The sequence below is a fragment of the Lutjanus erythropterus genome, chromosome 3 (assembly GCF_056507025.1).
Source record: "Lutjanus erythropterus isolate fLutEry1 chromosome 3, fLutEry1.hap2, whole genome shotgun sequence".
In the NCBI taxonomy this organism is placed as follows: Eukaryota; Metazoa; Chordata; class Actinopteri; order Lutjaniformes; family Lutjanidae; genus Lutjanus; species Lutjanus erythropterus.
In genome coordinates, this window is record NC_139319.1 from 40155068 (window position 1) to 40177411 (window position 22344).

Genomic DNA, 22344 nt, shown 5'->3' on the forward strand with positions numbered 1-22344 from the left:
TGGTGAAGAGTGGGCTGCAGAGCCGGGGTAACAAACTGTCTGGTGTGTCAAGTTATTAAAAAAATATTTGGGCCTAATTAGGCTATTAATGTTTAATATTTTCAGTGTTATTTTCATTAGCCAATATCTGTGTGAACAGACTCCTAATGTAGAATCCAGTGCTGACTTGCAGGAAATATTACAGCTTGAACCAGTTGAGTTTGTGTTAAGTTACTGTTTAAAGATTAAAAAGGCTCCTACAATCATTCTTGTACACATCAAAAAACACTCTGTCACTATCATGTTTGTCTCAACGTGACCGACCAATCAGCATCTGTTGCTCAAAAGTGCAAAAGTCTATAGTGGTTGTGAGGTGGATTTATCTCTCTGATAATTCTCGAACTGTAACCAAGAAGTTTTTATTAAATATCACCAAACCTTTGAAAGAATGAATTGACTATCATTAAATAGCCAAATCACATCCTCAGGAGACTGATACAGTGGGTACATTTCCACCAAAATATGGGAATAAAGCCATTACAGTAAGCAATAATCCCAGTTACTGTAGGAACAGTACCATTACCAGCAGCCAGTTATCAGTATATGCCGGCTCCACTAAACTCACTGCAACTCTTACGTAAACATATTCATAAATGGCTGTAAACTTCATGTAAGTCCCTCATGATTAAGTTATTGAAGTTAAGTTATATAAATTATGATTATTAGAGTAATTATGCCTCCGCCTGCCGAAGGTGCCGGGCCGGAGGCATACTGTTCTCCAGTTGTCCGGCCGTACGCGAGTCCGTGCGTCCATCACAGATTTTTGTTAACGCGAAAACTTTTGAACGGGTGGACAGATTTGCACCAAATCTTGTGTGCTAAGACTCTATAACAGGTACATGAACTGATTAAATTTTGGAGACCAACGCTTTTGAGATGGCCGCAAAATGGCCGCCTGACAGACCTGTCTCTAAAAACACAATAACTTGGTAAATTTTTTATATTTGACTTTGATATATTTTTGAATAACTCTGTTGGATACTATCAGGTAATAAAGGTAATAGCTCTTTCCTTGCAATCTTTTCTCATTAACTGTGTACTGTATCAATAGAGCCATAATTCTCAAACTCCTGAGACACTTGCAAATAGGATTTATAATGAATCAATGGTTTCAATCAGGTGTAGGGAACACAAAAAGTCACAGTTGTATGAAACTGTTGCAGGCGGAGGCATCAGCATCGACGCTTTAGTGTTGACTTCTACCCATTTTCATTTCATTATACAACAGAGGGTTGCACAACAAAAACATAAGCAAGTAAGTGCCCTGTTTCCTGGTTTGAGGTATTTGTGTTAGATAATCTTCTGCAGACTTAGAGGAATATTTAACAGACTTTAGACCTTATTTATTCCACCATGATCCTTCAGATGTGACAAAGTTACACGTGTCAGTATTGATGGGAAGGAATGATATAACCTAAAACAATTACCTTCAATCAAGGCCTCTGCATTAAGAGGAGATGGTTTGAATCCTGGAAAGCTAAATTTAATTACAGATTAATCACCATATTTATAGTGTCTTTTCAGTGCTTGCTTTCTCAGTCTGTTCTGTTTGGGGTGGTATTTTAGAGTTTAACAAATCTTCAGCACATGAACATTCAGTCCATTCTCTGCAATGCAAGAAAACCAAACACAAATCCAGTTTCATAAGCAGGAAGTACATTTGTTCAAGTCCTTAGACGCAAAGTCGGCTTTAGCCTATATTTTTCTTGGGTTTGCTTGTGATGGCAACAGACTAGGCAGTGTATTTTAGACATCCCTCCCCTCAGCAACGCTCTCCAAGGGGATCCTACCTAAGACTTTCCAAGGGCAAATTGGTCTTGGTCCAACACAGGGTCTCCTCCCAGTTGGTCATGCTTAGAAAACCTCTAAAGGAGGTTAGTACTCACAGCTATCAAGCTAGCATCTTAGTAGTGGGAAATTTTGGCTGCACTTTCTCTGCCATTCTCGTGCAACTAGCTCACTACAGCTTTAGCAATATATCTGTCTTCTGGAAAACTCCAGTCATACACAATGAGTGCACTTGCAGAGTGTGTGTAGGTAGGCAGGTTTCATGTAGTCATCTGGTCATTTTTTTGGGCTGATTGACGTTATTGGATGGTCTGTGACAGCCACAGATACCATTTTTTTTCACAGCATTTGATTTATTAATTGCTGTTGGCATGTAAATAATTTCAAGAAGTTTTTCTTCTACACACATTATTCATGTGATAAAATAGTTAATGAAAACCTGTGAAAAGACTGAGAACTATGGAGTACTTAATGTCAAACGCTGAAAAGACTGAAACAACAATCTGAACACAATGAGAAGACTTAACCTCATGTATAATATTACTATTCATTGTGACTGTTTTTTCTGTGTTTGTGCAGCACCTGTGTCTGAGGAGGCAGCAGCACCTGAATGTAAGAACCACATCACTGTTTTCATTTTTCCTTTATGTTACTTCATCAGTGAGAAAAAGAAAATCAAACATCACAAATGTCTGTAGAATGTCCAAAAGTTAAATTTAAGCATGACATACATGTCAGGTTATTAACTACAACCTGCCTAGTTTTGACTCCCCTGCTAACTCTTCTCTAGAGTAAATCATCTACATTACAGACAGATGTTGACTTCATTAGAACAGCTGTTTGTGCTGTAAAATGTGAGATTAGAACAGATCTATTATCAGTGTATTTCTCTCTTCTCTGGTGAAGTCAAGTCAGTCTTGTCTGTCTTGTGTCTCTGCAGCTCGTTATAACTTCTGTCCAAGCGGCTGGTTCAGCTACGGCTCTCGCTGCTTCATGTTCAGCACTTCTGCAATGAACTGGTACAGTGCTGAGGTACTGCTGCTGGAACTCTTCTATGTTATGACTGTGATCATATTTTTCCAAAAACATTTTCTATCCCAGAAACAGAAGCGCACTATCATGGGAAATGCAACAACGGTATCGTTTCTGCTACCATGAAACTACTTTGGTTATATTTCAGGAAAAACTATATGTAAGAAAGAATAATGTGGCTTCCACATGTGATCGCTTTAGTGTATTATCTGGTGGTATTAATAATTATTGAGGCAGAAGAACGCCATTTCAACATTCATCATCATTACAGTGAACAAAATATAAACTGCGCACAGCGCATGCAGCTTCATTTGGTGTTTTCAAAGACATACTATTTAGCTGAGGCTAAATAAAATGAAAACAGGTAGAAGTCAACACTAAAGTGTCGATTCTGATGCCTCCGCCTGCAACAGTTTCATACAACTGTGAACAGGAGTTTGAGAATTATGGCTCTATTAATACAGTATACAGTTCATGAGAAAAGATTGCAAGGAAAGAGCTATTACCTTTATTACCTAATAGTATCCAACATACTTATTCAAAACTATATCAAAGTCAAATATAAAAAAGCTTTAAAATTGACCAAGTTATTGGCATAAGTGTGTTTTTAGAGACAGGTCTGTCAGGCTGCCATTTTGCAGTCATCTCGAAAGCGTTGGTCTCCAAAATGTAATCAGTTCATGTACCTGTTATAGAGTCTTAGCACACAAGATTTGGTGCAAATCCGTCCACCTGTTCAAAAGTTATCGCGCAAACAAAAATCTGTGACGGACGGACGCACGGTCTCACTTACAGTCGGACAACTGGAGAACAGTATGCCTCCAGCCTTGCACCTTCGGGGGGCAGAGGCATAATGATTCCATATTTTGTTCACATTCAGAGGCTGCGACTGCGACTCCAGCTGAAGGCTGACACTGTCAGATATATTCAGCAAAATAAAGTCAGAGATCACTCAAACTTAGAAAGTAAAACTCTCAAAAAGTGCTCACTCACTTGGTGTGAGATTTTGGATGGATTCGGATTTTGGTGTATTAATTCAGTGACAGGCACATTTCACCTCAGCCAACTGTTGAAGGTAAATCCATCATATGTTGCCATATTTGCCAATATTTCACCCAGAAGGGTTTCAGATAAAGTTTGAATCCAGTGTTATGGCACGGTTTGGCCTTTATGTTGGAGTTTTGTTTGAGATTTATTTCTGCTCAACTGCTCTCTGAACCTTAGAACAGATGGCACAACACAAACTTTACATCTTCTTTATGTAATAATAATAATAATAATAATAATAATAATAATAATAATAATAATAATAATAATCTTTAATGAATTTCCATACAAAGTTGAAGGCATAAATTGTGTTGTGTTAGTCTCATTTAGATGGTAAAGCCATAATTTAATGTACTAACTGCCATAATGGTCAGAAGTGTTTGAAATTAAATCATGTAAATTAAATATTAAGAATAATATAGCATATGCCACGACTTTATTTGTGGTCCTCTCAATCATCAATGGAATATATTAGTCTATGCCAGTTTTACAACTGCATTTTTTTCTGTTTTGTGTCAGGATTCAGGAGGCATTGCAGCCCCATCTTTAACTTCTGGGGGGCACATAAAACCCATTTCCTCCCTATACATGGCGCCTATTGTGAGGCTACTGTATAACTTAGCATGATGCACATGATGAACACAACATGTTGTTGTGATGGTATCTCTCAGCAGGGCAGTCATTCTGTTGAGCTTTAAACTATATAGAAGCTAAAGACAAGTCCATTTGGAGGAAGAAAATGAAGACATGAAATGACACAAACATCCCTCTCTGCTTCCTCTGTCCAACAGGAGCACTGCAACAGCCTGGGTGCCCACCTGGCCTCGGCCACCAATCCCCAAGAGTATGGCTTCCTGCAGCAGATGACACAGACAGCTGGTCAGAGCATCGCTTGGCTGGGAGGCTTCAACCTGCAGGTCTGAATTTATCAAGTAACACCACCTCAGTGAGTCCAGGTCAAGTCCAGGTCCTGGTCCAGAGAGGTCCAGAGACTGAGACGACACGTCCTTACACTCTTTGCTCTTTGTCTCTCAGGGTCGCTGGATGTGGATTGACCGTCAAGGTTTCTATTACACCAACTTTCACTCCTCCTCCTCCGTCAGCAGCTACCCCTGCCTCTACTTAAACTCCAACAGTAAGTCCTCCTGTTTGCTTTGAGTGCAGAGCTACGTCAACTGAACTTTGATCTACTTTTACCTCTTTATTGTCTCACAGGGAATATAATGTGAAGAAAACACATCTAGACCCTTAGCTAAAGTGTTAGCTCAGATAAAGATACATGTATATATATATAATTTTGAGATTTAACATATATAAAAAATTATCAATTTGGACCAAAACATTTTTATGATACTTAAGATAGTTTTTGCCTTTTTTTTTAAAAAGATGTTTACTTTTTTTTGAGTCACTTTTGGCGTAGTGAACATTTAACTCACATATCTGATCAGTTGTTTCCACTCCAACAGGCTCCTCATGGCTCGTTTCCTCACATTGCTCACATGCTGTTTTAATTACTCTTTTAATTCTGTCATCTTGTTGCACCCTCCTCTTCTGCAATGGCATAGTGGCTTTCTGACTAGAGAACTGGTGCCACCAACTGCTTATTTCCATGAACCAACTTCTAAAAATCACATCATAGTGGTTGGAAACAAGCATTTATTTGTGTTTTCTTTTGCTGATTTACTCTAAATTTAGTTAAAATTTGTGATATATGTGGATGGAGACACACTACTGACTTCAGGGTACTTCAGGAGCAGAGTCATACATTTGTGCACTTTAATTGGTCTGACTGCTGATTTACTATCTGCTGTTGCAGTGAACACAATGGTGTATCACTGGTTACTTAAAATAATGAATCAGTGTTAATGTTTTTTTCCTTTTTAAATCAAATTTCAGATGGATGGAGTAACACCCAGTGTGGCTCCTCTCAGCGCTTCATCTGCTCCAAGAACGCGTTCGGCTGTTAACATCCGAAACATCTGGGGCCTCGGGATGGACCAGCTGTTTAGAGCCAACTCATGAGCTTTGTTGTGCATCTTAATGAATTACAGTTTTCCATTGTGTATTCTGTGTAAAGGGTTAAATGATGAAATGTTCTGTAACTTGTGTGTAAAAGCTTTTTTGTTTGTGACTGTGACCTGAGGCTTCTTTTCCATAAAAAGAGTTGAAGAACAGAACAATGTGTGACTTTCATTGATGTATTTAGGTTGAAAAGTGCTTGTTGATGTCTGGCTGAAGAGTAACTAGAGTCATTACAAAGGAAAGTAATGACTGAAGTAATGCTGTGAGCCATGGTTTTAGTGCTATCAGTGGTACGATAAATGACATAGATTAAAAATAGTCTTGGACAAGCTACTGGCTGCTGAAATGATAAAGGTTAGAGATGGAAAAAAGAGTTTAAAGATTTCCGATCTCTTCTTCCACAGTAAGGTAAATAACATTTTTTTCCCTTTCATTTTTCCTCTCAAAATTTGGAATTGCCCCTTCTCCTGCACTGTACTCCGTACAAAGCAATACACACAGTCTGATTCAGTGGCTGGAAGCATAAAACTCTGTAGTTTTATGACTAAAACTGTATCAGGGCAACGACAGAAATATGCATATACCTTATTTTCCTCAGACTTGTAAAGCTGTTTGTGTGCCTGATTGTGTTTGACAAATCTCAGTCATTGTGGAACAGTGGAAGTACATGAGCCTCATTTTGTACACACAGTCACAGACATACATGGATTCCCATAATCAGTGCATATTGATACTTGTGCCCCCTGCACCAATCATCATGATGCCAAGGAACAGCAAAGAGGAGGTCAAGTTTCACTGATTGTGTTGCATTAGCGAGGTTCTCCCACAGCTCCAGAACAGCAATCATTTCACACAGCTTTGGCTATTTATACACCCAAACCATTAATTCATAAACTATCATCACAGTACTACACAATATTCCAATCATTTAAAGAGCTCATATTAATCAGAAAGTGGTTCGCAATTCATGATGAAAAGGTTCCCTTCACTCAAAGATGTGTCTTTCTTTGTTTATGCTTCCTGATCTTGACTGTAAAAGCAGTACAAAGTTTGGAGAGTTAGCATTAGCTGTGTTAGCCATTGCCAGTGACAAGCTAACAAACAGCATAATAAAAGACCCTACAAAAACAAGGGCAGGTTTGAACCAATTAACTCATCCGAGGGAATACGCCACTTAAACACTGCACATGAACATACAAATGAAACAATATACAAGGTACTTTAAATGACAATGAAATGATAATTTAAAGTAACTCAATGATGATGTAAAAATATTACTACTTAAATATAAATAATATACCTACTGTACTGCTAAATAAGAAACACAAATTTACACAATAACTTAAGTAATAAAAATAAATATAATGTGTGCAGTAATTACAGTTATAAAAGGTTAATAATGTCTCTAATGAAAAGAAAAAGAATAATAGCTTTCATCACTTATAAACAGTGGTGGACAGTAATGAAGTACATTTACTTGAGTACTGTACTTAAGTACATTTTTTGAGTATCTGTACTTTACTTGAGTATTTGTTTTTTTTTTTGGAAACCTATTACTTTCACTCCACTACATTTCAAAGAGAAATATTGTATGTTTGACTCCACTACATTTGTAGGAAGGTTGTTGTTACTTTTCGACTGAGCTTTGAAGTCAGCTGTTGCTGTTTTTTCTTTTCTAAAATGCAGTTGGTCACATGCTGTGTTCCTTACAGAAGGAAACCAATCACAGTAGCTCCTCTCAAATGGGACTGATGTAAAAGTGGAAATACATCCAGGTGCTCTGTAACAAGCTCTGCCTCTGTCATTCAAACAAAAAGTGGTAATGGTGACGGCAGGAGAAAGACAAAATTAAATCTCAAGATGTTATTATGATTATTCATTTTTCCAGGTAGCTTTTAAAGTTGGATTGTTTTTATCGGGGTGAAAAATACCACATAATTCATGTATATATACTGCCTCTGAAGACAGAAAGAAATCTCAGTTATTTAACAGACTTGGAGAAATCCTTACAGTTATCTTCAATCTAATTTTATGATGTGATTTTAATACAGTTACATCAGAAAATGACAACAGCTGTCCTTTTTGTTTTTGATTGTATTTCTATGCTGAAGTTTTTATAGGTGTTTCTATAGACTTTGTGTAGCAGAGTGGTTCTACAAGCATCAGTGCATCATTAGATGGTTTCAGAGAGTTACAAGCTTCTGTAAATACATCATGAAAACAATACAGCATGTATTGATATTAGAAAATGTACTTTGTAATTTGTATTTTTGAATACTTAAGTATTTTTAAAAGCAAGAACTATTGTACTTTAACTCAAGTAAAATTTTGACTGAGCAACTTTCACTTGTAGTTGAGTAATATTTGACCAGGAGTATCTATACTTTGACTCAAGTACTGGGGTTCAGTACTTTGTCCACCACTGCTTATAAATCACCTAAGTCTATAAATGACAGGACTTTTCTCCATCAGGGCCCCTCGACTTTGGAACGACCTGCCCGAGGAGATAAGGCTTGCAGATTCAGTAACATCTTTTAAATCACTTCACTTCAATCTTTTTTTATGTATTTAATTTTAATCTTTTATTTGCACTTATTTATACTGACATTACATGGTGTTGTCTTATTCCATTCCTTTATTATTTATATTGATTTGACAACATCATGTTATGTCTCTGTATTCTCTGCCCTCTTCATTTTAACTTATTCTTAGTGTCATGTTTTTCTAGTTTTACTGTTCTTATGTCTTTTACTGTGTTTTATTGTGTTTCTATGTTTTAGTGTCTTTGCTTGTGTCTTGTTTTATTTCAACCTTAGTTAACTCCTGTTTGGCCCTCTGTTGTTATTTTTCCATGGTATCCTGCTCTTGTGCTCTTTTACTTTGTCTGTCAAAGCACTTTGTAAACTCTGTTTTTAAAAGTGCAATATAAATAAAGTTATTATTATTATTATTATTATTATCATTATTATTATTATTATTATTATTATTATTATTATTATTATTATTATAAATGTGGCATTTTACACAGCAATATGTAGACTCCAAAAATAATAACACAGCAGTCCCAGCAGTATGTGTGGCTGCTCCAAAGTCTACATGAGGTACACACATTCTTTTTAACTCTTTATTTATGTATGCGTGGATTTTGTGCATACACATCATTAATGCATCAGGCCCCAATACAACAGTGCCTTGTTACTATATGTCGTATTACTCTAGTAAAAATATCATTACACTATTATATTTTAGAGAGTGCATTCATCTTTGGTGAACGCTGTGCAATGAAGAGTTCTCATTCAGTAACAGATTCTTCTTCCTATGATCATGATAGCATTTATAGTTCACATGAAAATTTGACCAGACTTCTGCCTTTATCCTCAGAATTCAGACTTTAAACTCTGTACTCTGACTTTTTTCTAAGAATTTGGACTTTTTCCTCAGAATTCATACTTTAAATTCTGAACTCTGACTGACTCTGAACTTTTTCCTTCTGACTTTTTTCTTGCATTTTTTGTCTCTTTCCTCACATTTTTAGCTGTAAACAAAAAAAAACCTGACTTTACTGACTTTTAACTCTGAAATCTGACCCTTTTTATTACTTTAAAGTTAGAACTCTCAGAACATGTTCATGTTGTGCTAATCCTCTTCTGCAGAATAAGAAGTAATGGCAGCATTGTGTGGGTACAATTTGACAGAGTAATGTACTGTATATCAAGACACCATGGGAAATCTAAAGAAAATTTGTGAAAAAATAAAAGTCTCTTTCAGCAGACAACATACTGCACACTGTCCTGCTGCACATTCAGTTATTCCTCAAAACGACAAATCCATCTCACTAAATCACTGACCAGGTCTAAACTTGGGGTTCAGGGATGTGTGCAGTACCTGGTATTGATGTCAGACACTTCCTGCACTCTCACTCCCCTATTCACACTGTTCTCTGCAGTATCAGAAGATCATGATACCTGATACAGAAAGTGGTAATACATTTATGGTTTCAAACCCTGGTTAAGATTAAAATGGTTTTATTATGTCATACCTGTAGGGCACAGCATGTTTTATCTTAGATAAAAAGATACTTCCTTGATTGAGGCAGATGACGGGGATGAGAAGGAAGTAAGGACGTGCCAAACTTTAATTATTCATCTAACAGCTTTTTAAAATACTTACAGCTTACTTACTAACAGTGTCTTTATCAACTTTATCAAGATTTTCCAGTGGATGCCCTTTTTCATTTTCTGCCTTGATAAATGAATAAATAATAATGAAATGGTCCTAAATTTCAGGTGTGCATGGAAGAAAACAAAGAAAAAAGGAGGAGGAGGAAAAAGAAGCACATTGAGGTACGTCATCTCATATTAAGTTTGTGTGTAGACATTTCATTTGTAGTAGCTTGCTAGCTAAGTAGCAATGAAGCTAAATAATGATGCTATGATAGCTGCTTTCCCTGACCAGTATAAGGACATTCTATGATTTACACTTACCCAGAGGAAAATTGTATTTCTCACAATCATATTAGTTATTAAATTCACCTCATTTATGTCTAGGAGACAGATGAAGACAAGATCTTATTTTGAATATTTCCTTTCCTCAGGGTACCGTAGGGTGACTATTTAATTGGTACTGAAAGTTATGTTGCAACTGCTTTAATTTTAGTAATGCACTGATCGCAGCTTATTAATAATTCACGTTATACCCAGACTAAGTTTGAACCCAATTGTAATCTTGCCTAGGGTGCCCTGGGTCCAGCCAAGTGACAGCCTGTCAGCATTCTTTCTTATCATAAATCTGACGTCATGCTGCACAACAAGGGGGTGGTGTCTGCTGCAGGGTCAAAAATCAGTAGGCTACACGTTCAAATCGTCGTGTGCACTTTAAAAAACCACAGAGAAACTTGAGGTGTGTTTATATAAAGAACAGAGCAGCCTCCTGCCATCTGTTGATCATCACCATGAAGACTGTCCTGCTCCTCTCCATCCTCCTCTGGGCTGCATCTGCAGGTCAGATTCAACACACACCATTTAGACAGAACACACACACCATCATCCATGTGATACTGACAGTGATTCATCCACAGAAGCAGCAGTGGACACTCCACAGGGACAGATGGCTGCTGTACCTAGTTAGTGTCCCCTTGAAAGTGTGTTGGACAGACAGTAGTCTGGGTCTTTGAATAGCAAAGCTCAGTGAAAAAGTGGTAAAGGTGTTCAGGGCTGATGTTTTTGAGCAGTTTTGTCAACTAGTCAATATTTGGTATCTGTTCCCCAGGCTTCTGTTGAGTTGTAGCTCTTTCACATACAAAGTAATCACTGCACACTAAAACAAAAAAGTTACCAGCACATGGAAATAGTCGTAATTAATCTCAACTGTTCTTTGTTAAAGTCAAGATTAAAAGAAAAATGCCCTTTTAGATCACATCCCAAGTCATATTGTGCATCCATTTAACAATATATGCCAGATAATACAAAAAAATCTACTTTATTTTCTTTTTATCAAAATCCAGTCATTTTATTCTTGTAAAAAATATGACATGGGCAAGCATAGATTCGAACCAACTCATTTTATATCTTGACATCCAAACGTCAATCAGTATTCAACTTTTACCAACACTAAGCTATGATTCATTCGCAAGCTAGCTGGCTAGCAAGAGGATATTACATTGGGTTATAACATGGCTACTTTTCAATGTTCAAATCAAATTTCTTCCAACATTATGTCCCACCTGCCTTTCCAGTTTCACTAAGAAATCCATCATGCCGGTCTGTATGCATGCACATATACACACTGACAAAATATTGCTGTTCATTGTTTCTCTGTGTTTGTGCAGCACCTGCGTCTGTGGAGGCAGCAGCACCTGAATGTAAGAACCACATCACTGTTTTAATCTTTTTTTAATGTTCCTTCATCAGTGGGAAAAAGAAAAAAGAAAATCAAACACCTTTCTCCAAATATTGCAGTCTCCAGAGTATTTCAGACATATGTTGTATGTTGAAGACAAGTCAATCGTGTCTCTCTTCTGTCTCTGCAGCTCGTTATAACTTCTGTCCAGATGGCTGGTTGAGTCACGGCTCTCACTGCTTCATGTTCAGCACTTCTGCTATGAACTGGTTTAAGGCTGAGGTACTGCTGCTGGAGCTCTTCTCTGTTGTTGTTGTTAGCAGTCAGCCCCATTCATCTCAGACACACTGTGATCAACACAGCTGAAGTCGCAGCTTTTTCCCTTTGTTATTCATTCAGTTAGGCTACTTTAGAACTTAGTATTGATGCACATAACGAATGTAACATAGAAGCTAAAGACAAGTCAGTTTGGAGTGAAATGACACATAGATCCTTCTGTCCAACAGGAGCACTGCAACAGCCTGGGTGCCCACCTGGCCTCAGCCACCAACCCTCAAGAGTACAGTTTCCTACGGCTGATGACACGGACAGCTGGTCAGAGCATCGCTTGGCTGGGAGGCTTCAACCTGCAGGTCTGAATTTATCAAGTAACACCACCTCAGTGAGTCCAGGTCAAGTCCAGGACCTGGTCCAAAGAGGTCCAGAGACTGAGACGACACGTCCTTACGCTCTTTGCTCTTTGTCTTTTAGGGTCAGTGGATGTGGATTGACCGTCAAGGTTTCTATTACACCAACTGGAATTATCAGTACCCCACCAGCAGCAACCCCTGCCTCTATTTAAGAATCACCAGTAAGTAGCTTGCAGTATTATTGGGACTAAGATTTGTTTTAATCTTCAACTTGGTCCTTAACTATACTAAGTGATTTTACCTGTAAATCAGACAATGCATCTGATACTCCCTAAAATGTGGTACCAAGTACAGTTAAAGTACATTTACTTGAGTTCTGTACTTAAGCACATTTTTTGAGTACGTGTACTTTACTTGAGTATTTGTGTTTTTGGAAACTTATCACTTTCACTCCATTACATTTCAAAGACAAATACTGTGCTTTTAATTCCACTACATTTATAAGAGGGTTGTCATTACTCGTCACTTTTAGTCTAAGCACAGCTTTGAAGTCAGCTGTTGCTTTTTTTCTTTTCTAAAATGCAATTGGCCACACGCTATGTTCCTCACAGAAGGAAACCAATCACAGTACCCGCTCTTAACTGGCAATTGTGTAAAAGCAGAAATATGTCATCCAGGTGCTCTGTAACAAGCGCAAGCAAGCTCTCCCTCTTTCACAACAAAAACTAGGTAATGGTGACGGCAGGAGAAAGACAAAATTAAATCTCAAGATGTTATTATAATTAGAAAAAGAGAAATAATTCCACATAGGTTTTTAATGTTGGACATAATTAATGTATATACTGCCCCTAACACCAGAAAGAAAGGTCCTGTAAATGCATCGTGAAAACAATAGAGCAATGTATTAATATTAGAAAATGTACTTTGTAAATTGTACTTTTGAATATTGAAGTATTTTTAAAAGCAAGTACTCTAGTAATTTAACTTGAGTAAAGTTTTGACTGAGCAACTTTCACTTGTAGTTGAGTAATGTTTGACCAGGAGTATCTATACTTTGACTCAAGTACTGGGGTTGAGTACTTTGTCCACCACTGGTTCCAGGTATCAGCCAATATGCAAGTCTATGCACAGAGGTGAGAGGTGCAGTCTCCCATCACCCAATTATTCCCCTCCTGCATGCACTTAAAAGGGTCTCTGTCCCAGAGCTACATGTCCATAACTTAGTTGTTTTCAGCCTCTGAAGACTGAAACAAAGTTAGCTGACTAGCTATACTGAGGAAGCTAACCTAGGAAAACAACAGTGCAAATAACAATGGCATGATTGAAAGAAACACACAACTGCTCTCAGAAAAGAAACAGCTATGGAGAGTAGATAAACTGACAACTACACATTTATATTTCCATTTCTTTAATATAATAAATTCAGCAATATAATCTGGCTATATAGTTGCCATAAGATGGCAATAGCTATATTTTAAGTGCCATATAGAAACCTTGCAAGTCAATGAGTTTTACACAACACAAAATATTCCACAATAAAACATTACAACTTACTTGTAGTGGTATTTATCCATCTACATAGTTAAGTGTAAGTTGCTGAGTTTTGGAGATAATGACCATAGAGATGTGTGCCCTCTCTCCAGTATGATGAAACTAGATGGCACCATAAAAATACATTTGAAAAATCTAACAGCTGGGTCTTGTTCCAGAAATCATCACCTGCTTACTCAAGATAATCTTCAGACCTTGTTGTGAGCAGTTTCATGTAGGAACTAGAACTGCAGCGGAATATACTGCAACTACTTTCTTTCTACTGAAAAGAGACATTGCTATTGAAAAATAAAACTCTGCCTGTATATGTTTTGTACAATACATTTTAGGAGAGTATTATTTTATTATTTTTTCATCAATCATGTGATCTCTCCCAGTTAAAGTTTTTGTTTCTTTCAAATTTCAGGTGGCTGGAGTAACACCCGGTGCAGCTCTGCTTATCACTTCATCTGCTCAAGGAATGCATTTGGTTGTTAGGAACATTAACATCTGGGGCCCCGTGATGGATCAGCTTCCATATATTCCACCATCTATTCATTATAATAAGTCAACTGAAAAAACTAAAATCTGCACCCTAGTGCAAAAACACAGTTAGTCAACTAAACTAGCTAACTTTTACAGACATGAGTAGACATATGAATTGAGTTGTACAATGCATAACATTTAGCAGTTTGTCAATAGGTTACAGAGAATTTGTGAAGTGTGCATGCTAGGTTTATCAGTGACTCTAAATTGCCCGTAGGTGTGAATGTGGGCGTGAGTGGTTGTCTGTCTCTATGTGTCAGCCCTACGAGGAACTGGCGACTTGTCCAGGGTGAACCCTGCCTCTTGCCAAGTGTCAGCTGGGATAGGCTGCAGCCCCCTGCCACCCATCGGGAATAAGCGGTTACAGAAAATGGATGGATGGGTTGGTTTTCAGTAATAAAGACATATAAAATGTGTGACCATGTGTGGTTAAACTTTGTTTTGTTTTTTTTTGAAAAGTATTTGCTGAGTAAGAATAGTCATACTTAAGAGATTTACCATGGAGTCTAACCACGTGAACTTGATAATGTTACTGAGTACAATGAAACAATCATATTTCAGAAAGGCAAAAATAGACAGATTTTTTGGATGAAATACAGAGCAGGCATAAGACTGAAGATATACTTGCTTTTAACCACGTGTTTGATGCAGCCTCACTGGTTCCCTAAGGAAAATTCTGCTAAGGAGCCCTCCTACCTGACCATGGAAACCATTTGCCATTGGCATACAGTCACATCTGGCACCCCACTACAACCATCCTGCTCCATCTGCTGATCTAAGAATAAGTAGACCTATACAGAAACAACACTGAGCTTTGGCTCTTCTGCCTGGTGATTAGTCAATTAATTGAATTTGAATGCAATATGTTGTCAATCAATAGTCAATGTTAGCCCATTGCTTTCCATCTTGCAGTAGTCGAAAGTTGTAACCAGTGGTGGAGTGTAATTAAGTAAATTACATACATACATCAAGTACTGTACTTATTTGGGATACTTTTTTTGAGTATGGATATTTTATCCAACTTAATATTTCACTCCCACTACATCCCAGAGACAAATATTGTACTTTTTACTCCACTATATTGTCACAAAGCTGAAAAAGGGGCTTTATTTTAGAGATATATGGTTCTAACAGGGCAGTCAGGCTGCAAACATTTGATGATCTTAGAGACCATGATGCATTGCTGTAGTGCTACAGCTTAAACTAGCCAACAGTATAGTTAAAACCAGTGTGCAATTTGTGAAAAAATGAGAAGTATTTTCATTCTCATGACATGTGCTTTCTCCAAGTTGACATATAGGTGATGTGATACCACACAACAGAACAAAAGATTATATGCTAATTTAACATGCCAGACTTAAACCCCCCTTTTAGGGGCTTAACTTTTGTCCAGATCCTGCCAGAACAGTATCTGGGACTTCCCAGGTTGTGACTGACAACTATCTAATTGGTTCCAGTACTCTTTACTCAGTACTCTACTACTTTCTTTGTCACCATCAATTTTTTTTTAAGTTGGTGTAATATTTAACGTTATCTGATGACTACTGTAAGCAACACAATGAAAAAGTGGGCATTTTTGCTGTGAAATGGTGAAATAACTTCAGAGATGTAGTGCTGTTTGTTTGAATACCAGAACACACCTATGACGTGCAGATGCACACAGACGCACACTTATATTGTGACTCATTTCAAGTCATTTAACTACTGTTCCTCTGGTCATAAGTTTACATACATTAGTCAACTATAACTGAGCAATCAAATGTCAGACTGACTTAATGAATAGTTTTATCATGTTGAACTTGAGAATGACTGCTGCACTCGCTGCATAAGTTGCTCTCTGTCTCTGGGGCATTTCTTGCCCTGGCGGCAACAGATCCTGAACAGACTGGATGAACTCCACAGCTCTCGTCTCAGCAGCAGCCTCTCGTGAATCATGAACAGCATCACAGGGACACTTGATAAGGGCAGACTGAGACATGTTACTGCAGCTGGATTTCTTTACCCGGTGACACTGGACCTTTAACTGGAAGGTGTCTTGGACACCGTCATGACCAGCACTCTCAACTTCAGCAAGGAGATGGCTGTACTGTTCTGTGATGAGCCTGTGACTGACTGTTTTTGCAAAGGGGTCTCTGCTGAGGGCAGCGGCCACTATGTTCTTGGTGCCAGGTATGTGTTTCAGGTCGAATGCGTAAGGGGCGAGCTTGGACACCCAGCGTTACTCACAGGCGTCGAGCTTGGGTTTTGTCATGATATAGGTAAGAGGATTGTTATCTGTCCACACAGTAAAAGAATGGTCTCTCAACCAATGGCTGAACTTCTCGCACACACTCCATTTTAAAGTTACAAACTCAAGTCTGTGAGCTGGGTATTTCTTTTGAGAACTGCTCAGAGTTTTGCTGGCAAATGCAATTGGGTGTGCTTTTTTTTCACCTGCTGGAATTTGTGACAACATGGCCCCAAGACCGTCTAGTGAAGCATCAACTTAGAGAATCAGAGGCTGAGAAAAATCTGGGTTAGAAAGGACAACACAGTTTAACAGACTCTCTTTCAGACTTCTTAGGGCCACATCACATTCATCTGTCAAATCAGAGGGTCTGAGCTTCCTGTAGGAACCGGTGTTGGAACTTGACTTGACCTTCCCATGTTTCTTTTGTCCAACAGTGAGAGCAAACAATGGTTTGGTCTTGGAGATGAAGTGTTGATAATAAAAAACATCCCAAGGATTTTTATCCTTTTCACTGATGGTGTGCCATCAGGTGATCCTCTTCCATCAGGTCTGCTTTTGACATCTTTGATATGACCTTGATTTTTGCTGGGTCCACAGCCAGCCATCACCATTTATAATATGACCCAAAAGAGTCCATTGTGCTGAAGAAGGTGTTTCCACCCAAAGTGGCCAAACAGTCTGGCTGGTGTGGTAGCAGGTGTGCATCCTTGAGGATCCTTGCATTTAGCCACCTGAAGTCTGTGCAGAGTCTCAAACTGCTGTCCTTTTTCCACACAAGCACAAGGGGGGAGGCATGATCACTGATTTTCTTATTATCTCCTGCTCTTGCAATTCAGACAGGACCTGTTGCAGTTTCTGGTAATGCTCTGGTGGTACGCACCGATAGGGGAGGCGGAATGGTCTTTGATCAGTGATTCGGATGCAATGTGTGAAGCCTTTTGCTTTGCCACAGTCCAGTTTATGCTTGGAGAAAATGTTGTTATATTATGTAATATGTTATATTACTTCTCCTTCTCTGCTTGGTCAGTGTGGCACTGGTCGATATCAGTGTCAGCCAGTCCAACCTGTTGTAATCGCTGTTTCAGGTCTCCAGGCTTGGCATTATCATGTTTTTCCTCCTGTTTGGCTCTTTCAGGATGGTTGGTACCCTGGAAAACCTCAAAGTCCTCCACAGCCAGACAGGGGGACACATCTGCCAACTTACTGTTCCTCTTCAAGGTAATGGGCTTATCTGTCAGGTTGGTAACTTTCATGGGAATCCATCTGTCACCCCACAATGGTGTGATGACACAGCTGACCATGATGTTGCGAGGGATGGACTTGGAGGAGGAGGGCTCAACAATTACTGTACTGCCGGGGCATTATTTGACCGTTTGCCCCAAACCTTCCTTCTCCAATAAGGTGACTAACTGCTGGTGCTTGACGGTCCTGATCGCATGTGGAAGCTCCTCACTTCTCCACCGGGATGAGTTTGCCAAGAGGTTGAGGAACTGCTCACACTCTGGGAGAAGACTGCCACTGGAAACAAGACACCTATAGTTGTTACTTTCCATACAGTTTAATTTCCGCCTCATACGTCCACTTTGGTTTGCTCAGTGTCCCTCCACAACCTACTAGCACAAACTCTTGTGTGAAGGGAATGGGTCCTGAGAGTATGTTCTCACTAAACATCTTTAGTTCTGCTTGCTCGCTGAATGTGCAGGCCATGAAACCTGAATCAAGCATCCCTTGCACCTGAAATGTGTTGTTTATGTTGACAAGGGTGTAAAAGCTTTTCACAGCCACACCTTTAAAAACAAGGGAACAACACAACAACCTGTGTGAAAAACCATCATGCTCCATTAGCTCAACTTGAGATCGGTATTGTAGCATGCTACATAAAAGTGCTGTACTGATAAAAGAAAGAAAGAAATACAAACTCCAAAATAATTGTAAAGCAGCAGGTAACATGTGTGACCTGTACCATGTGAAGTTTGTACCTCTGTTTAGCATTTTTACCATATTTTAACACTTTATAAACAGCAACACCCATAACTCTTACCTCTCCTCACAGCGTGAGTATGGAAGACATCCACTGTCACATCCGTCAATTCGTGCATGGCACAAAAAAATTATGGACACAGGGACAGTGTTGGATAAAGGGAGGAGTGGACGACCAAGAACATCTGAGGAAAACATCGATTGTGTAAGACAAGCCTTTGATTGTTCTCCTCCATCCGTACTGCTGCCAGACAGTTGTCCATACTTAATCCTGTAGTTTCGCTGAGTCTGCGTATTCGATTTGTTTCAATAAACCACGATACACATTGTGCCTTTTCTTGAGGAGTAGCCATTTTTAGGGGTTTATTTAACAGAACCTATTTCATCAACAGGGTACCTGAAATACACAAATGCAATGTGATTAAAGACTTTGATGACCACTGAGTACATAGAACAAATCTGATTAACATATCTCATCAATTGCTTTTGTTATAAAATTTTTAAAGAGATTTTTAAAGACACTTTTAAAGAAGCTCTGAATTCCCTTTACACAGACTTAAAAGTAAAAAGTGATTTCCATAAAGAAACAGGAACTGTTCTTGTTTGCTGCCTTTATCTCGTTGTCCTTCAGCCAGAGGTCACTCCACACCCTTTTATCATAAATCATAAAGTAGAATCTGAACCAGGGAACAGGGTCATATCATATATTTGATGCACTATATGTATCTAATATGCAGAGATAGGAAGCTCAAAATTCAAAGTTCAAGTGCTTTGTTGCTTAAGTAGCTTTTTCAGGTATCTGTACTTGAGTATTTGTTTTTCTGACACCTTTCTATTTTTCCTCCCTCTATTTTAACACAAAGAATGCAGCGTACTTCAGTTCTAATGCAATTAAGCAGAATTATTGATTATTTTAATTCTGCATCATTGTGCGCCATCTTCCCAACATCATGATTGATTTTGTGCATATCATGCACGATAGATGTAACAAGACGAAAAAACATAATTCAAAAACTATGTAAGGGATATAACAAGTCGAAAAGGATGTAACAAGATGAAAAAGAACATAAAGGACGTAACCAGACAAAAAACAATATAAGAGATGTAACGACCAAAGAGACACAATAATGTAATAGTGTGTTCTGATATTCCAGCTAACTTTAAGATCTGTTCAGTGAACTGGTATAGTCCATTTCCAGACAATGAGAGGAGGGGTGTATGGATTTCAAGTACTTTAATGGATTTGTTTGGTACTCAGTTCCTATGTTGGAGTCACAACATTGTTGTGAGATTGTTTACAGTACTATGAAAAGAAGTAATATTTTATGTGTTCTGTTTTCATGAAAATATGTTTTGAATTAAAGTTCTCTCTCAGTCTGTATTTGGATCTGAGAGAGACAGGTATGTTGATGGACCAAACCTGCATCTAAATGTGGCATTGTGATAATATCCTGAGAGAGTTTTGTTAGACAGCTGTAGTGCATAAAGTTCAAGTTTGTACTGTAAAGCATTTTAAAGTTACCCTGCATTGTTTTCAACTGTGTTCCTCTGAAGTGCTGCTGCTCGCTTCAAGCCGAGTCATTTTTCTGTGGCATTTGTATAAAACGAATGTAAAAGTTCATTTTTACTATTTTTTATATTTTTGTCGTTTGTTTTACATTATTATTTTATTCATCCTTTACAGTAGTCAGAGAGGACGATGTGAATTGATGCAGTCCCTGTCACATGTTGTATCATTACAGAGTCATTTAGTAAAAGATATCCAGAGAGAGCTGTGGTGATTCCATGGTGTGTTGCAAATCCTGCTACAATAACACAAAACATGATGTAAAAGACACAACAAAACGAAATGATGTAATGATGAAAAGGACGAAAGAAGTCAAAAAACAACTTACAAGATGCAACAATACAAAAAAACAACAAGATGAAACAGCTGAATCGGTACTTCTACTTTAACTAGTCTTCTTTTTACACAGGTATCTGTACTTCTACTTGAATAAATAATGTGTGTACTTTTGTAACCTCTGTTTATAACTGCAGTTCATAATTACAGTATGGTTTATAGTATTTGAATGGCCCAATCACATCTGAAGGATTTAATTTAAATCCATGAATCAGTTCATTTTCTGAGTCAACTAACGTTAACACTGTTCATTTTCAACAAGTCAACACTGACCAAGTAGTTTTTACACCTAAATCTCAACATGGAGCAAAGTTCCCCAGCAGCCAGTCATCAGTGTAGATACTGGATGAAACTTGAAATTCATACACTCTATATTCATAAATGGCTGTAAACTCTTGAGAAACAAATGATAAAACCTTACGTAATGTCCTTATGATTGAAGTGAGTGTCTTGCTCTCTTGATTGTGGCAGTGATTTGAGGACTTTCTGTTACATAATCAGATGCAGACTTACAGGAAAGATTTACTGACTTTAGACTTTGTTTATTCCATGATCCCTCAGATGTGATGCAGTTACGGGGATGGATTAACCATTATGACAACTGGGCCACTGTCCAAAAACCCTGAGGCTCTACAGGGGCCAGGGCACAAGGAAAACATCTTAGATAGATATAATAGTTAGATATTAGATCTTGGTGGCCCCATTGTTAGGGAATTTTCCAATGGGTAGGTGTTTGTCTTGTGTCTCTGACATCTGTGAATGTTTAAAGACGATCCTCAGAGGACCAAAACTCCAGAATTGAAGGTAACTTCTGGCTAAACTGGCAAAGCTGTAACATAAAAAGTTGTTTATTAACCTAATCTATGCAGCTGAGTTAAAATTAAAGCTGCAGGACACCTCATGCCTGACTGTAACGTCAAACAATGATGATTTATGTGATCAAGATGCTAACACGGCTGCAACATTGATTAACATTAAACTTCCCTGATTTTTAAATGACTTTTATTGTATCTGACAGTAGATCAATTCACATATTGACCATGTTAACATTATACTGGAGAATATAACTAAATCAAGGGTGTAGTGGTAAAGCAATGCTTGTTTTCTCCCATTAATCGATGCAGTTGATTTAAAACAGGTGAATAAACTCTCAGCTTCATTTTAAAATGGTGAATAAAATCAGTTTACTTGGGTTTATCCCCCTGAACAAAACAGTGCTAAAATATGATGATAAGGACTAAATGATGTCCAATAACAAAAATATACTCAGATGTGGGGTTTGTATTCTAATATCCGTGCAATATCTTTTCCAAACAGCATTGCAAGGCTCGCAAACACTGAGTAAACTGACCTCATATTGTATCTAGTTTGCTTCATTTTCAAAGCATAGCTTCATAGCTTTAGCTAATTGAGCAACAGAGAAAAAGATGGTGTGATCTAGCATGAAAACATCGGTGCTCAGTTGCAGGGCCGTGGGTCAGAGAGCATCATGACCTGGCCACAGAGCCCAGGCTCCCACGCCACAGCCAGGGCAGACAGTGCTCCAGCCCCAAGGCCTCTTTACAGTGAAGTGACTGAAGTGATAAAAAATAAATAAATAAATAAAAACATCCATATCCTGCTTAAAAATTGTAAAGTGGACTTTTTGATGCAGCCAACCAACATTCAATCGCTTATAAAAAAAAAAAAGGATTGAATTAAGCTTGAACAAAACATCTTTTTGTGTCTGAAACTAAAAGATCTGTACTTTCTTTTGATAT

At 38.1% G+C, this 22344-nt stretch overlaps 2 protein-coding genes across 2 annotated transcripts; both read left to right on the plus strand.

Moving 5' to 3' along the window:
• Positions 1–2301: 2301 nt before the first annotated feature.
• Positions 2302–6070, plus strand: LOC146330592 (ladderlectin-like). The gene is made up of 5 exons (XM_084716173.1): positions 2302–2439; positions 2768–2859; positions 4698–4823; positions 4942–5041; positions 5803–6070. The coding sequence occupies exons 1-5, from the start codon at positions 2340–2342 to the stop codon at positions 5871–5873; spliced, it is 489 nt and encodes a 162-aa protein (XP_084572299.1). The 5' UTR covers positions 2302–2339; the 3' UTR covers positions 5874–6070.
• A 5678-nt stretch (positions 6071–11748) lies between these two features.
• On the plus strand, positions 11749–14645 carry LOC146330593 (ladderlectin-like; the record flags this gene model as incomplete). The annotated part of the gene is made up of 5 exons (XM_084711529.1): positions 11749–11788; positions 11957–12048; positions 12273–12398; positions 12517–12616; positions 14353–14645. Coding segments are annotated over 5 exons (429 nt in total), but the record flags the coding sequence as incomplete, so codon positions are not given.
• Between the last annotated feature and the right edge of the window lie 7699 nt (positions 14646–22344).

Excerpts from the sequence above, each read along its gene's own strand:
- LOC146330592 (XM_084716173.1), top strand. The coding sequence starts at position 2,340 with ATGAGAAGACTTAACCTCATGTATAATATTACTATTCATTGTGACTGT. Across the intron at positions 2,440-2,767 it reads GGAGGCAGCAGCACCTGAAT|CTCGTTATAACTTCTGTCCA; the intron begins GTAAGAACCACA and ends GTGTCTCTGCAG. Across the intron at positions 4,824-4,941 it reads TGGGAGGCTTCAACCTGCAG|GGTCGCTGGATGTGGATTGA; the intron begins GTCTGAATTTAT and ends TTTGTCTCTCAG.